The sequence below is a fragment of the Myotis yumanensis genome, unplaced genomic scaffold (assembly GCF_028538775.1).
Source record: "Myotis yumanensis isolate MYYU_CA2020_CCGP unplaced genomic scaffold, mMyoYum1.0.hap1 SCAF_6, whole genome shotgun sequence".
NCBI lineage: Eukaryota > Metazoa > Chordata > Mammalia > Chiroptera > Vespertilionidae > Myotis > Myotis yumanensis.
Window position 1 is genome coordinate 29,648,384 of NW_027223757.1, and position 16,505 is coordinate 29,664,888.

Sequence of the window (16,505 nt, forward strand, 5' to 3'; positions counted from 1 at the left end):
AGGTGGGGGGTGGGTCTCGTGCAGCCTGGTGGTATGAACCGTAGTGGAACCAGCAGTGTGTATATAACAGCTTTCTGCACTGTTCCAGGTGCTCCTTGGGCAGCTTTCAGAACTACTTAGAGTTTGTTAACAGACTGCTTTGTAGGACTTAAACAACAATGACTCTTGCTGGTTGTATTAGCGTATTGGTGAGCAATTGAAGAGGATATGATTAGAAGTAACAGAAAGGGTAAAATAGATGTTTATCTGATTTGTTCATACATATACTATACTAGCAACAATAACAAGAACAAAGAAGAATTGAACACCAGCTCTTTGCCAAGTATTTTCCACTTATAGTCACTAATCCTCACAGTGTCCTTATGAGCTGGGTGCTATTTATCCACATTTTACATATGGGAGTTTAGAGGCCAGGAGCCCTTAAATGACTTACCCAAGGCCACAGGCTAGTACATTGGGATGTGGTCTATTTGGTTCTAAAGCCCTTTGATCTATTTGTTATACTGCCAGGCCTCCTTATAGCCAACTAAATAACCCTGCCCATCTTCAAGAAGTTCAGGATGCTTTAGTTTTTTAAGGTCAATTTTCATTTGTGCCTTGAAAAATGAATTTGTAATTATTTTTTAAAAATACTGATTTCTCTACTTGCAAAATATATAGATCATATTTATGGAACAAGATCATTCAAATCTTGCCATGTCATTCTTTCTACAGGAAATAGGGTATGGAATTGACTCTAAACCTTATACTATACTCATACTAAACCTTGAACTAGTTTTTGTTCTGGAAGGCATAGAACTCATATGAAAAGGAGGGAAATAATGAATTTCTTAGTTTTTAATGGATATTTTTGATTTTTGTTTTGAACATGTTGACATTTTTATTATGCTGAAATATTACTTAAAATGCAAGTCTGTATTGCATATGATAGTTCTATCCTACAAATGTGGATTTAATGGCTGCTGGCAATATACCGATGCTTGAGAAAGGTGCCTGAGCCTCCCTGTGCTGCATAAATGTGTTAGCGGGCTCCAAAAATGCTGGTTGTCAGCCATGACATTCTTCATTAGCTGGGGATCATTGTGCCTCATGGAGTCTACCAGTAGCACCATTTAAAACTCTCTGGGATAGAGATGATCTGGTGTAGCATGCTTACTAAAGGTCCAGTGTCTCATACTTTTCCCTTCTCTCTCTTTTTCCCTCCCACAGATGAACACAATGACGTGCAGAAGAAAACCTTTACCAAATGGATAAATGCTCGCTTTTCAAAGGTAACCAAGACTTTCCAAAACCTTCTGATGATTCAAATGCTTCATTCTGATTGATGAAGCTTAGTGGGAAGTACAGTGAATTTTCCCCGTGAAATGTGATCTAACAAAAAATATAGAGATACATGTATTCTTCTTTTATTCTCCTCTAAGATAGGTTGAAGTGGAAATTCTGGTATAAGTAGTTCAGGGTGCAAATGGCTCTTTGTTTTCACCTGGCAGTCTCTGGACATTAAGCCAGCAGTTTGCTCCTTTTGCCTCTGAATCCTGGGTACATTTAGGAAATGAGTATATCATTGGGAAGATTTTGTGTTCACTTAGCTAAAAAGGTGATATAATTTTGCCTGGTTAGGATCAAGTTGTTATCATTCAGCAGCCGTTCTACCTTGTGCAGAAAAGTTTAGGGATTTTTACACTGGTTGTGGCTAATAGTGCTTACCTACCATGTTGTTCTTTTCTTGTGAACTTCCTCAGTTTTTTTCCCAAAGTTGTATTCTTGCCCAGTATTTCTTACCACTTGGATTATAATCAAGGTTTTGATTTATATTTTGCTTAGGGGCAGAGTAAGCTGAAGAGAGGAATTGCAACACTATTTTTCAAACTTGTCCTAATAAAGTTATCCATTGGTTATTGAACTGGTTCCCTCCTGGGGCCTCTGGGTAATCCAGAGGCTACTGGAATTTTGTTCTCTGAGTCTGAGATGAGAGGAAAATTTTCAGGTTAGTGGATTGTAGGATGACACTATAGCAAGATGAAAAATAAACCTTTCTCAGAGAAATGACATTATGGTATTTAAAATAGTATGAAAGCTATTTTAATTGAGTTATTTTTTTAAAAAATTTCTACTTGGGAAGGTTGCAGAGGTTAGGAAAATAAGCATTGCTGTTTCTTTGAAACAAAATGAAAGTGTTTTAATATTACTTTGAATAGCAGTGCAGATAAAAATTGTTCCACATCCCAGTACTTAAAGTTGGTTATTTGATTGCAATGAATTTTTAGGTTTTGCAAGTTTTTTATTTTTTTTATTTTTTTTTATTTTTTTATTTTTCGCTTAAAGTATTACAAAGGGTATTACATAAGTATCCTTCCCCCCCCCCCCCCTTGACAAACCCCTACCCTCCCTTACCCCCCAGTGTCTTATGTCCATTAGTTATGCTTATATGCATGCATACAAGTCCTTCGGTTGATCTCTTACTCCCCTCCCTCCTGTCCCCCAACTCTCTCTGGCCTTCCCACTGCAGTTTGACAATCAGTTTGAGGCAGCTCTGCCTCTGTATCTATTATTGTTCAAAAGTTTGTAATGGTCTTTATTATCCATGAATGAGTGAGATCATGTGGTATTTTTCCTTCATTGACTGGCTTGTTTCACTTAGCATAATGCTCTCCAGTTCCATCCATGATGTTGCAAATGGTAGGAGTTCCTTCTTTTTAACAGCAGCATAGTATTCCATCGTGTAGATGTACCACAGCTTTCTAATCCATTCATCTACTGATGGGCACTTAGGCTGTTTCCAGATCTTAGCTATGGTGAATTGTGCTGCTATGAACATCTGGGTGCATATATCCTTTCTGATTGGTGTTTCTGGTTTCTTGGGATATATTCCTAGGAGTGGGATCACAGGGTCAAATGGGAGTTCCATTTCCAATTTTTTGAGGAACCTCCATACTGCCTTCCATAGTGGCTGCACCAGTCTGCATTCCCACCAGCAGTGCACAAGTGTTCCTTTTTCTCCACATCCTCTCCAGCACTTGTCGTTTGTTGATTTGTTGATGATGGCCATTCTGACAGGTGTGAGATGGTACCTCATTGTTGTTTTGATTTGCATCTCTCGGATGATTAGTGACTTTGAGCATGTTTTCATATGTCTCTTGGCTTTCTGAATGTCCTCTTTTGAAAGGTGTCTATTTAGATCCTTTGCCCATTTTTTGATTGGATTGTTTATCTTCTTTTTGTTAAGTTGTATGAGTTCCCTATAAATTTTGGAGATTAAGCCCTTATCAGATATGACGTTGGCAAATATGTTTTCCCACGAGGTGGGTTTTCTTGTTGTTTTGTTGATGGTTTCTTTTGCTGTGCAGAAGCTTTTTATTTTGATGTAGTCCCATTTGTTCAGTTTCTCTTTAGTTTCAACTGCCCTAGGAGCTGTATCAGTGAAGAAATTGTTTTGGCATATGTCTGAGATTTTGTTGCCTTTGTATTCTTCTAGAATTTTTATGGTTTCCTGTCGTACATTTAAGTCCTTTATCCATTTTGAGTTTATTCTTGTGTATGGTGTAAGTTGGTGGTCTAGTTTCATTTTCTTGCATATGTCTGTCCAATTTTCCCAACACCATTTATTGAAGAGACTATCTTGGCTCCATTGTATGTTCATGCCTCCTTTGTCAAAAATTAATTGAGCATATTGGTTCGGGCTAATTTCTGGACTCTCTATTCTATTCCACTGATCTATATGCCTGTTCTTGTGCCAGTACCAGGCAGTTTTGAGAACAGTGGCTTTGTAATACAGCTTGATATCTGGCATTGAGATCCCACCTACTTTGTTCTTTCTCAGGATCGTTGCAGCTATTCTGGGTCTTTTTTTATTCCAGATGAATTTTTGGAGAGTTCGTTCTAGATCTGTGAAGAAGGCCATTGGTATTTTAATGGGAAGTGCGTTGAATGTATAGATTGCTTTGGGTAGTATGGACATTTTAATGATGTTGATTCTACCAATCCAAGAACATGGTATGTTCTTCCATCTGTTTATGTCTTCCTCTATCTCTTTTTTCAACGTCCTGTAGTTTTCTGAGTAGAGGTTTTTAACCTCTTTAGTTAAGTTTATTCCTAGGTATCTTAATTTTTTTGGTGCGATGGTAAATGGGATTGTTTTTCTGATCTCCCTTTCTGAAAGTTCACTATTGGTGTATAGAAATGCCTCAGATTTCTTGGGGTTAATTTTGTATCCTGCTACATTGCCAAATTCATGTATTAAGTCTAGTAGCTTTTTGATGGAGTCTCTAGGGTTTTGTATGTATAATATCATGTCATCTGCAAATAAGGACAGTTTTACTTCCTCTTTTCCAATTTGGATGCCTTTTATTCCTTCTTCTTGCCGAATTGCAATGGCTAATACTTCCAGTACTATGTTGAACAGGAGTGGTGAGAGTGGGCATCCCTGTCTTGTTCCTGTTCTTAGGGGAAATGGTGTTAGTTTTTGTCCATTGAGTATGATGTTGGCTGTGGGCCTGTCATATATGGCTTTTATTATGTTGAGGTATGATCCTTCTATTCCCACCTTTCTGAGAGTTTTTATCAAAAATGGGTGTTGGATTTTGTCGAATGCTTTTTCTGCATCAATTGATATGACCATGTGGTTTTTTTCTTTCAATTTGTTTATGTGATGTATCACATTTATTGATTTACGGATGTTGTACCATCCTTGCATCTCTGGGATGAATCCTACTTGGTCATGGTGTATGATCCTTCTGATGTACTGCTGGATCCGATTTGCTAAGATTTTGTTGAGGATTTTGGCATCTATGTTCATGAGGGATATTGGCCTGTAATTCTCTTTCATTGTGATGTCTTTACCTGGTTTTGGTATTAGGGTGATGCTGGCTTCATAGAATGAGCTTGGAAGCGTTCCTTCCTCTTGAATTTTTTGTAGTAGTCTGAGGAGGGTAGGTTTTAGTTCTTCCTTGAATGTTTGGTAGAACTCCCCTGTGAAGCCGTCTGGCCCTGGGCTTTTGTTTGCTGGAAGCTTTCTGATGACTGCTTCAATTTCTTCCATAGTTATTGGCCTATTGAGGTTTTTAGATTCTTCCTGATTGAGTTTTGGAATGTTGTATTTTTCTAGGAATTTGTCCATTTCCTCCAGGTTGTCCAGTTTGTTGGAGTAGAGTTGCTCGTAGTATTGTTTAACAATCATTTGTATTTCTGTGGGGTCTGTTGTTATTTCGCCTCTATCATTTCTGATTTGGTTTATTTGGGACCTCTCTCTTTGCTTCTTGGTGAGCCTGGCTAGGGGTTTGTCAATCTTGTTTATCCTTTCAAAGAACCAGCTCTTGGTTTCATTGATTTTCTGTATTGTTTTTTTGGTCTCTATTTCATTGATTTCTGCTCTAATCTTTATTATCTCCTTCCTTCTGCTCACTCTGGGGTTTTCTTGTTGCTCTCTTTCTAATTCTTTGAGTTGTAGAGTTAGATGATTGACTACCATTTTTTCTTGTTTTTTGAGATAGGCCTGTAGAGCTATAAACTTTCCTCTCAGGACTGCTTTCATTGTGTCCCAGAGGTTTTGGATTGTTGTGTTTTCATTGTCATTAGTGTCCAGGATGTTTTTAATTTCTTCTTTGATGTCATCGGTAACCCAATCAATATTTAATAACATGCTATTCAGCTTCCAAGTGTTTGAGTATTTTGGGTTGGTTTTATTGTAGTTTATTTCTAACATTATGCCATCGTGGTCTGAGAAGAAGCTTTTTATGATTTCAATCTTCTTGAATTTGTGGAGACTTTGCTTGTGACCCAATATGTGGTCTATTTTTGAATATGTCCCATGAGCACCTGAGAGGAATGTATATTCCGCAGCTGTGGGGTGAAGTGTTCTGAAGATGTCAATTAAGTCCATCTGATCTAGTGAGTCATTTAGGATTGCTGTTTCTTTGCTGAGTTTTTGTCTAGTGGATTTATCCAGTGATGTCAGTGGTGTATTAAAGTCCCCTACTATGATTGTATTGTTGTCGATCTCTTCCCTGATATCTTCCAGAAGTTTTCTTATGTATGTGGGTGCTCCTGCATTGGGTGCATATATGTTTACCAGGGTTATATCTTCTTGTTGTATTGATCCCTTTAGTATTATGAAGTGGCCTTCCTTATCTCTGGTTATGGCCTTCACTTTGAGATGTATTTTGTCAGATATAAGTATTGCTACCCCAGCTTTCTTTTCCTTTCCATTTGCGTGAAAGATATTTTTCCATCCCTTCACTTTCAGTCTGTGTGAGTCCCTTCTAATGAGGTGGGTCTCTTGTAGACAGCAGATGTATGGGTCATGTTTTTTTATCCATTCAGCCACTCGATGTCTTTTGGTTGGAGCATTTAGTCCATTTACATTTAAAGTTATTATTGAAAGGTATTTGTTTGTAGCCATTTCTTTTTTGTGTGTGTGTATGTGGCTGTTTTCTTTCTGAGCTTGATATTTCTTCTTTTTACACCAGTCCCTTTAGCATTTCTTGCATGGCTGGCTTGGTGGTGATAAACTCCCTTAGCCCTTTTTTGTCTGTGAAGCTTCTTATTTCCCCTTCAATTTTGAATGATAGCCTTGCTGGATAGAGTATTCTTGGATTCAGTCCTTTGCTTTGCATCACTTTGTAGATTTCCGTCCATTCTTTTCTGGCCTGATGTGTTTCTGTTGAGAAATCATTTGATAATCTAATGGGAGATCCCTTGTATGTTACTTTCCGTCTCTCTCTTGCAGCCTGTAAGATTCTCTCTTTATCCTGAACATTTGCCATGGTAATTATGATGTGTCTTGGTGTGGGTCTTTTCGGGTTCACCTTGTTTGGAACTCTCTGGGCTTGTGTGACTTTTTTCTTCCCCACCTCAGGGAAGTTTTCTGATATTATTTCTTCGAATAGGTTTTCTAATCCATGTTCGTCTTTCTGTTGTTCTGGCACCCCTATTATTCGTATGTTGTTTCGTTTCATGTTGTCCCAAAGCTCCCTTAGGCTCTCCTCCTGTCTTTTAATTTTTTTCTCCATTTGCCGTACAGTTTGAGTGTGTTTTGCTTCCTTGTCTTCTAATTCACTAATTCGGTCCTCCGCTTCTCCCAGTCTACTGATGATACTTTCAATGGAGTTTTTTATTGAAGCTATGTCACTCTTCATTTCTTCTTGGGACTTACTTAAGTTGTTGATTTTTTCATCTGTTTCTTCTAGCTTCTTGCATAAGTAGTTGAGTTTTTCATCTGTTTCTTCTTGCTTCTTGAACATGTGGTGCATGTACTCTAGGAACCTTATTCTGAATTCTTTTTCCGTCATGTTGCATATCTCTGTCTCACTTAGCTGCTTTTCTGGGGAGTCCTCCTTTTCTTTCCTTTGGGGGTTTCTTTGCCTACCCATGTTTGATCTCGCTGACATATGTAGATGTTGAGATGTTCAGTGGCTGCTCCCTGGGTGGCAGGGGCTCCTTGGGTTGTGGTTGCTGCTCAGATGGTTGCGGTAGCAGCTGCTTTCCAGTTGGCAGCAGCTCCTCTGGTGGGTGTTGTTCACAGCTGTGTTGGCTCTTCTGGCTGGTAGGGGGAGGCTTCAAGTACAGTTGCTGTTCCACAGACAGAGGGTGTGGTGATCAGGAGGCTGTGGTGATCAGGAGGCTGCGGTGCTCAGGGGGCTGCTGTTGCTTGGATCTGCTGCGTTGATTTAAAGGCACAAAATACAACAGAGCAAGGCACAACGTACCAGGCACTGAACACAAGTATATTCACAATATTAATAACCCCAAATAAAGGTGACCACCCGAATTGAGAGAATTAGGGGATAAGGGAGAAAGAAGAGAAGAAGATAAAAGAGAGAACAGAAAAGAAAAATAAGAAAAAAACAAACAAAAAAGGAGTGAAAAAATAGAATTGGGAAAAAAGAGGGGGGAAAAAAAGAGAGCGAAAAAAGAGAATGAAGTAGAAGCGTGGAAGAGACTCCCCGTATGAGGAGCAAACTCCAATAGAACTGCCACTAATCTCAACAAATTCCAGCAACAGATCCCTGGAGATGAATGCAAACTACAAACCACCAATAATATCCAGAGGGGTAAGGGAAAACAGAAGCACAAAAATAACTGGGGTGGGGTGGAGGAGGGAAGGGAAAAACCAGCAGAAAAAAAAGAAAAAGAAAAAGAAAAACAACCTCACAACCAGTTCTAAAAAAGAAGAAAAAACACAACACAAAACAAACAAACAAATTAAAAAAAAAAAAAAAAGCCCAATAAATTCAACAATCAAGAAAACAATAAAGATAAGAGAGAAAAAAATGTTTGGAAAGTGAAGAAGGATAAAGAATAGGTGTATAAGGATTTAGAGCAGTAGATTGGAAATAGGATATATAAGTAGGGTGGAATTAGACAGGGGGTAAAAAGAGGGAATTGGGAAAGTCTGGAGCAGGAATAGGGTAAGAGAAACAGGACACCAAAAGGGGAAAAGTAAGGAAGAGGGTTTTAGCAAAGAGGTGGAATTGAGATAGGGAAAATTAATGCTAAAGGAACGATGAAAATAGAATGGAGAACACTAATCCCAAAAGAAAATAAAGAGAAAATAAAATGGCACTTTAAAAAATGGTAAAATGGTAGCAGTAATAATACTGATTAAAAATAAAAATGTGGTAATTGAAAGGGTAAAATCAGGTGATGGAAAAAGAAGAAAAAGAGAAAAAAAAAATTTGGTTTCTTGGTAAAAAGGTGAAAAAATTAAAAAGAAAAAGAAAAAGAAAAAATTTGCAGTAGTGATGGTCTTTCGGTTCTTCTACTCTTCAGCCTGGTTCGCCTTAGTCCTGCCAGGTATTTAGGAGAGTGTTGAATTTGCCTGCATTACACTCTTCCTCCGTGTTGTAAATCACAGTCCTGATTTTAAAGCAGGCCGTATTTGTGATCCAGTCTGCCTTAATTTGTATTCCCCTAAGAGTCAGTTTGTGGCTCAGCCTCTGGGTGGCAGTGTTTTTGGGTTGGCCTCTGAGGCTATACAGCTTCTCTATCCTTTTTTAATCCTTACCCTGCTCTGTGTTGTTGGTGGGACTGAAAATCCCTCTATAGGCCAGACCCTGGTAACTCCCAGGGGCTAATCAGCTTGTTTTAGTCCTTTATCTCATACAGGGTGGAATCTGGGAGTGGCTGTGCTCCTTGCCTGGGGGGCTAGGGGGAGGAATTCCACCCTCTGGAGGAATGGCTGCCCCAGTCCTGGGCCCAGAGGGGGTCTCAGCACTCAATTCGCTGCCACCTCCTCCGGCTCCCCCTCTTTCCTCAGCCTCTCCCCAGATTCCCCTCGTCTGCACCTTCACCCTCTCTTCAGCACAGGTGAGTGTCTGTATCCGAACTGTCCTATGAGCAGGGTTCAGTGAAAACAAAGAAACAGACAAACGCCGGCCGGCCGCGGAAACGCTCCCCTCTTACCGGTCTGGGAAACGCTCCTCTCTTATGGGCACTGCATGGTCTGATCAGTTCCTCAGGATGCCCCCTTTAGTCTCAGTTCTCCGCAATCACAAAATCCAAATCTCAAATCTCCTGGCGCCAGCAAACCCGCAGAACTCCTTACCCTGGTCAGGGTCTGTGTCTGTCCCAAGAGACGCGGCTGTCTGCCATGCGGTCTCCCTCCGACCCTCTGGGCTCAGGTCTGGCAAACTTTCCTGCCCAGATCCCTGGTTTTTAACCTTTCCAGGGGAGGTCTGCCCTTCCAGGCTGCAAGCCGTCTCACCAGCTGAGTAAATTTGCCAATTCGGGGTGGGTGTTATTAGTTTCAGCTGCTTACTCCGTTTGCTCCGGGACAAGACCTGGGACGCGTCTGCCTATATCGCCGCCATCTTCCAACCCCTGGTTTTGCAAGTTTTTTGTTGAGGGAAATTTTATCTTGCCTCTGAGAATGTAAGGAGCGTGAAAACTGTCTGACATTGACAAAAAGGTCAAGTATGTAGAAGTGCTCGCACAATTGGTGGTTTTCTGTGTAGGATTATTCCAAGCAGACAGAGGTATTATTATTATTTTTTTTTGTAAATTTTAATTTGTTTTGTTGTAGAGGCACAGGTAACCTTTGGGTGCCTTTGATTGCCAGTGGTCTCAGGATAGATGATTTTATGAACTTGATATTTAAAATTTCACACTTATAATGTATATATTATTTTGTAACATTAGATCAGGGCTTTTAGTCCCATGCAAATCATTTGTTCCAGGAGGCTTGTAAGTATTGCCAGGATAATGAAAAGCCCAAGTAATGTTACCACTCAGTAAAAGTTGAAGTTATGTTAAACTGACACGGAAGTTAAAAGCTTGTTTTATTTGGAGAAACAGTATTAAAAGTTGAGCTGATCCTGGAAACAATTTCTTTTAGATTACTTCTAATAAGAAATAGATGTCAAAAAAGAAATTTGGATGAGTCTAGAACAAATATATCAAAGAAATTATGAATATTTGGATATAATGAAGTAGAGAAATATGTTAAACTTCATATACTATATATATATATATATATATATATATATACTTATTTTTTATTTTTTTATTTGTTTCTTCTGGCTGTCTTAAGTCCATAAGTCTGACTGCTTCCATACTGGTGACCAGAAAAGGAACAGATTGGGAGATTCCCATAGACTCCTTGCTTGGCTTAACTCCTGCAGAGCTGGTGTCAGGTTGTATTTGAGCATGGTGTCACTAGGTAATCGAGAAGCTAGCACAAGGCAAAAAAATCTGTTGAAGGGGATGAATTGTATGTCACTCCTACTTTATCCATGCCCTTTGGTATATCGTGGTGAACTTTAAAATAGAATTCTGGATCAAGTCCGCTGCTTTCCTGTGGTGTGGGTCCCATGTAGTAGGAAATCCAACAGACCCTGATGGCATCTTCTGCCATTTAGGAATTTGCTTTAAACTCCTTCTCCAAACATTAAAAACTTTGTGGCTTCCTCCCCGTCCAAAGTTTTGAACGTCAAGTCTTTGTTGATTCCAGTACCCTATATATTCAACATTGTCTCTTCCTCTCCATATTTATCGACACCTTTTGTCAAGTCAGTGTTATCTGAGTTAGGAAAAGCTGTGAAAGACTTTAAGATTGGCAGAAAAGATTAGTGGGAGCCCTGCCAGCTAATCTATCTGGGTTATCTACCGTCCATTATTTTTGAGTTGCTCTGCAACTCTGTGACTTGAAGATAGTCATGCAAATGATACATATTCATAAAAATGTAAAGTAGCTTGGGATGTAATTGATTATTACCCCCTGGAGAGACCTGTTTTTCACCTATTAAAAATTTATTTCACCTTTCCTTTACATAAACATATGGCATTTTGAATTCTACTTTGAACCAGTTTTAACACCTTACTGGTTCCCTCATTAATTAATGAGTTGAAGTCTTTGACACATATTAATATTACATTTGAATGAAATCCACAACTTTACCTTTTTTAAAAAAATTATCCCTGAACACACAGACCACTGTAATACTTTGCCAACTGGTTCTTCCTTTCCATGCTTCACTTTATCCATCCCCTTCCTTTCACTTTCTACAGAGTAACTGGAGTGATCTTACAGTGTAAGCCTAATAATCTCTTTTTTTTTCTGTAAAATCTTTCAATGGCTGCTCCTTGTTTGTATTCGGTTTTTAAGGCCCTAAATAGTTAGCCCCGCTCCCCCAATTTACTCCTTATTTCATTTTACTTTACTCTTGCCCCCTAATTATGCTCTAGCCACATAGTCTGTGCCCCCGCACCCAGGTCTCCCCATGGCTTGTACACAACTCCTTCCTCCATCATTTCCTGGCCAACTGCTACTCTTCCTTGCCTGAGCTTAAATGTCACTTATTCAGGACACTTTCTGAGCTCCCGGAGTAGGGTGGGTAGGCTCTATACTCTTAAAGTGTTATCTTTTGAAGCACTCATCATAATTGTAATTTAAATAATTGTATCTGAAAGTATTTGTCTCTCCTCTCCTAGACGGTGGTATGTTCCATGGGTGCAGGGCTGTCTGTTTTGTTCACTGAAACAACTCCAGGCACTCCGCAAGCATCCAGTGGGTACTTATAGACGTAATAAGTAAATGAATGGCAGTGACTGAAACACACATTTAAATGCCTAATACTATATATCCATAAACCAGTTAGAAGTTGATTGGAAAGAGATAGGATGTGGAAATGAGAGCAAAATGGCATAAACTGTGTTATTTCATGGATTTGAATGCTTCGGGGATTTTGCTGCATTTATTCAAAAAACAAACAAATCCAACTATGCAAAGATTTCAAAATATCTGTTTGATATTTACCTGGTTTTTTGGATGTGTGCTGCAAAGTTTATTAAATCACCATTTGGATTTAATAGGTATCATTTCCTTGTCTATTGGGTAGGAGTCTTCAAATAGGATCCACCTATAAATTTAGAGTGAAGAAAATGAGTTTTAAAACATAAAATTGGCTTAATGTATTCCTTGATAAAAGAGATTTGGAAAAGAGCTTGAGAATACTGAGTACTATGGAACTAAAACCATATTTCAACTTTTAACTATATAAAAGAAATATGATCGCTAAAACAGCATTCACTATATATGTATAATTTGCTGTAAGTCCTTGTTAATATCTCACTGAGTACACAGTGCTTTGGAGTTTGGTTATCCTGAGAAGTCACACAGTATAGAAAAACGTATGGTTGTTGGATTTTGAAAAGTTATGTAAAGCTCAGAAGAAGATGATTATCGAAAGCAGCTAAGAGTTAGGAAATTAAGCACTTCTTGCTGGATATGTGGCTCATTTATTTCTGACCTCTGGCAGATTATTAGCCAATTTTTTTCAGGTCTCTTAGTTTTTATTCCTCTAGCTATGAGACACACTTGATCATAATTGCTTGCCTCATATTGCTAAGAAATAGAGAGGCATTATTGTGAAACATTATGGAAGATTATAATTAGAAATGCTAAATTAAAACCCTATCAGGTACCCCAAACTTGTGGTATCCCTGGCCTGTGCTATTATATATATTTTAAAACAGAAATGGAAGACTAAAGCATTGGCTCAGTAAGCCCACTTGATTCCATTTTCTGGTGGGTAAAGCGTGAGTGTTTTGTTCCCTCTAATTTGAAGAGCCTTTGGTTTGTTAGTGGGCTGGTCTCCTGGGGGACCAGCCTTGTTGCTTCACTGTTGGGAAATGTGTTCTGACTTTAAGCCTGCATTTTCTTTGGATGACTTTCAGAGCTTCTCATCTGGCAGAGCTGAGACGTACAAATTGCTGAAGCTCTTTTATCGGTTTAGTGAGGTGATTCTCAAAAAAAAAGGTTTAACACATAAAGGTTAGAGGTAGAAATGTGCAAACTTAAAAATGCTGAACTTGAGTTGGGCATATTTCTGCTTTTCCCCTTTTGAAAACAAAGGTGAGCCAAGTTTTCATTTAGTTACTATTCCAAACTTGACATTTAAAACGACAGAACAGAAAAGGGGGAAATCTGGAGCATTTTTTTTTATAGGTTTCAACGTGAAGAGCTATTCAAATGTGTTCCTTTTAGAGACAGTGATATGTTGCTGTTAGTGGCCTATCGTTTTCTCCTTTTTTCATCTTAGAAGTTGATAGTCACAAAAATAGAATTGGGAAAAGATGTGTAGGGAGGTTTGGAGAGGAGGGAGCAACAAAAGCATCCTGCAGGTGTTTAAGCCTTTTTAAAGTCTCGTTAAGGAGACTGTCCAGGCTTCCTTCTGTGACAATAAATAGCATTTCCAGTAGAGATTTGAGCCCCACAGTTACACACTGGGTCTACCATTGATTTATTTTCATGAATATGTGTGAGGCATATAAAACACTCAACTAAGTGTCTTAGGGGCCATAACCATTCAAGTGGCCCCTTAAGAAGTTTCAGTTTATGTCTACTCACCAATACCTCTCAAAATCAAACAATAAAATGTATTCCACATTCTTAAACAGCTTCTAGATAGGTTTTGGCTATATTATATAAGTTTGCTTGTTTTGTTTTCATTCTGTTTGATTTTTGTTTGTTGGTTGGTTGGTTCCACACATTACACTTGCAAAAGTCACTTTCACCTGGTTACTCACCTAAGTAAATAATTAAATAAAAGAATAAGAAAATTAAATATTATTTAACAAGCTGTATTTTGTACATATGAGTACTTAATAAATGATTTTGACTGAGCCTATTCGTATTTATAGTTGTTAAATACATTTGGTATTATAGGCTGAATCTTTGTAATTAATGATCCAGTTTTGGATTAATCTGCTAAGAGGAAATGCCTTTTCACCCTTCAGCTAGAAAGCAGTGAGCAGAGCCGCCTACTTGTGTTCTTTTATTCAGCCTGTGTGAACCCTCTCCCCCAATTTCGCCCACTCTTCCCCTCCAGGATCACTATACTCTCTCCAGTCACCACCCAGGGCCAGCTTTGGGTAAATGCCAGGTTAAGTGGTCCTTGCCCTTTAACTCTCAGGTCCATCCTGCCCCAGCTCTTCCAGTCCTCCTGCTGGTCACATCCAATGCAGGCATTTTAGGCCTGAGGAAGGACCCCCTCTCTGCGGGAGGCCTCCCATGGGGAGGGGAAAGCCCCCTGTCCTCTAACGCCTGGGCCTCTCCCACAGGCTCCTGCATCTTCTGCTACTGCCTCTCAGGTGTGCCTGGAGGTTCCACTCCAGAATGGCCAAATGTATATTCTGCCTCCTGCAAACAAAAATAATTTTTTTCTTGGAAAATTATTTCTGAACATACGGATCACTGTAATAACCTATCATCTGGTTCTTCCTTTCCATGTTTCACCTTATCCATTCCCTTCCTTCCACTTTCTACAGAGTGGCTGGAGCGATCTTAAAGTGTAAGCCTGGGTGGGTAGGCCTAAGCCAGTGTGGGCCAGTGAGCTATAAAGAGAGGATTGGTGAAGAGAGGTGGTTTTGAGGGAAAGAAGCCTTTTCTATTTAACAGAGCTAGGGGGCACTGGGCCCATTTCCAGTTGTACCTGGCCTAAGAAGCTTTTAGCTGCAATTGCTACAGGTAGCCAGCCGCCACTAACCATGAGGGGAGCCTTACTGGGGTGCTGGGGACATTGTTATTGTTTTCCTTGCTAGGGAAATTAAAAAACAAACCTGCTAACAAAAGGCCTTTATTCAATATAGAATATAAGGAAAACACAATTTATTATTGAATATGCAGTTCAGACTAGTTGCATGCAGGCAGTGGCAAAAGACTAGAAAGTCTGGACAGAATTTCACATGAATATGTGGTAAAGTAGAAGACAGAACAGTGGGCACTCATCTCCTGGAGGGACAAATGGATACACCTTGTGAGGTCTCTCGTCTACCTCCTGAGTGAGTGTTCAGATGTTTGTTATTTTGCATTGGAAACTTAGAGGCAACTTAATCCCTGGTCAAAAAATTGGGCCTATTATGTTTTATTTTTTTTACCATTTAAAAATGTTATTAAATTTATTGGGGGGACATTGATTAACAGATTATATAGGTTTCGGGTAGATAATTCTATAATACATCACCTGTGTATTGTATTGTGTGTTCACCATCCAAAGCCAAGCGTTCTTCTGTCAACATACATTTGACCCCTTTGCCCTTTTCTGCCTCCCTCCCACCCCCTTTCCCTCTTGTAACCACCATAAACTTGTCTCTGTCTATGAGTTTTTTGTTGGTCTTGTGTGTTTGTTTGTGGCTTTCAGGTTAATATCTCACATGTGAGTGAAATCATATGGTTCCTAACTTTTTCCATATGACTTACTTTGCTTAGAATGATATTCTTAAGGTCTATCCATGTTGTCGCAAATGGCAGTATTTATCCTTTCTTATGGCCGAGTAGTATTCCATTGTTTATATGTACCACATTTTCTTTATCCAATCATCTATCAAAGGACACTTCACTTGTTTCCATGTTCTGTCCACTGTGTATAATGCTGCCATGAACATAGGGATACATATATTTTTTCAAATAAATATTTTCAAAATTTTAGGTAACCTGAGGAGGGATTGCAGGGCCTGTTAATGTTTTTAAACGGACACTCTGAGGGAAATGAAGGGGCAGGCAGCTGCCTCTCCTGTAGTAAACAAAGACAGTGGCACTTTATTTACCTTTACGCTACCGTTGTCAATGCCATAACTAATGCCTCGCCCTGGTGCCACGGAAGTCCATCTTCTTAGGAACCACATTTTTCAAACGTCTCCACTGCATTGCCAGATGTGCATATGTGGAATCAGCTGTGTTGTCTATTTAGTCTGCCTACAGACCTTGCCTGATATGCATATGGAGTTGGGGTTAAGTCAGCCAGCAGCCCTTGCCTGGTTATTTGTCCATGGTGTGTGAGCCCCACATATGGGTCCTTACCATTGCAGTTTTATGAGCACTATCTCAGTGACTTTGCTTATCAAAATCAAGGTAACAGTTCTGTTACTTGCTGTATGACTCCTGATGCTCTGAAAGACTATGTGGTGTAGCTTGTGTTTTATAGCATACCGTCATTTTTAAGGTACATGCACATTCATTGGTTTGATTCCTCCGTGAATACAGTGCAAATCATTGCTCTGGAGGAAATGTG

The 16,505-nt window shown here is 39.3% G+C and overlaps 1 protein-coding gene across 8 annotated transcripts in view; it reads left to right on the top strand.

Annotated features, from left to right (window-relative positions):
* Positions 1–16,505, top strand: part of UTRN (utrophin) — a 449,337-nt gene that overhangs the window by 90,163 nt on the left and 342,669 nt on the right. For all 8 annotated transcript variants that reach the window (XM_070417833.1, XM_070417835.1, XM_070417834.1 and 5 more), the window contains one exon: positions 1,210–1,271. In XM_070417833.1, coding sequence (XP_070273934.1) covers positions 1,210–1,271 — 62 coding nt within the window. The remainder of the gene's footprint in view (positions 1–1,209; positions 1,272–16,505) is intronic.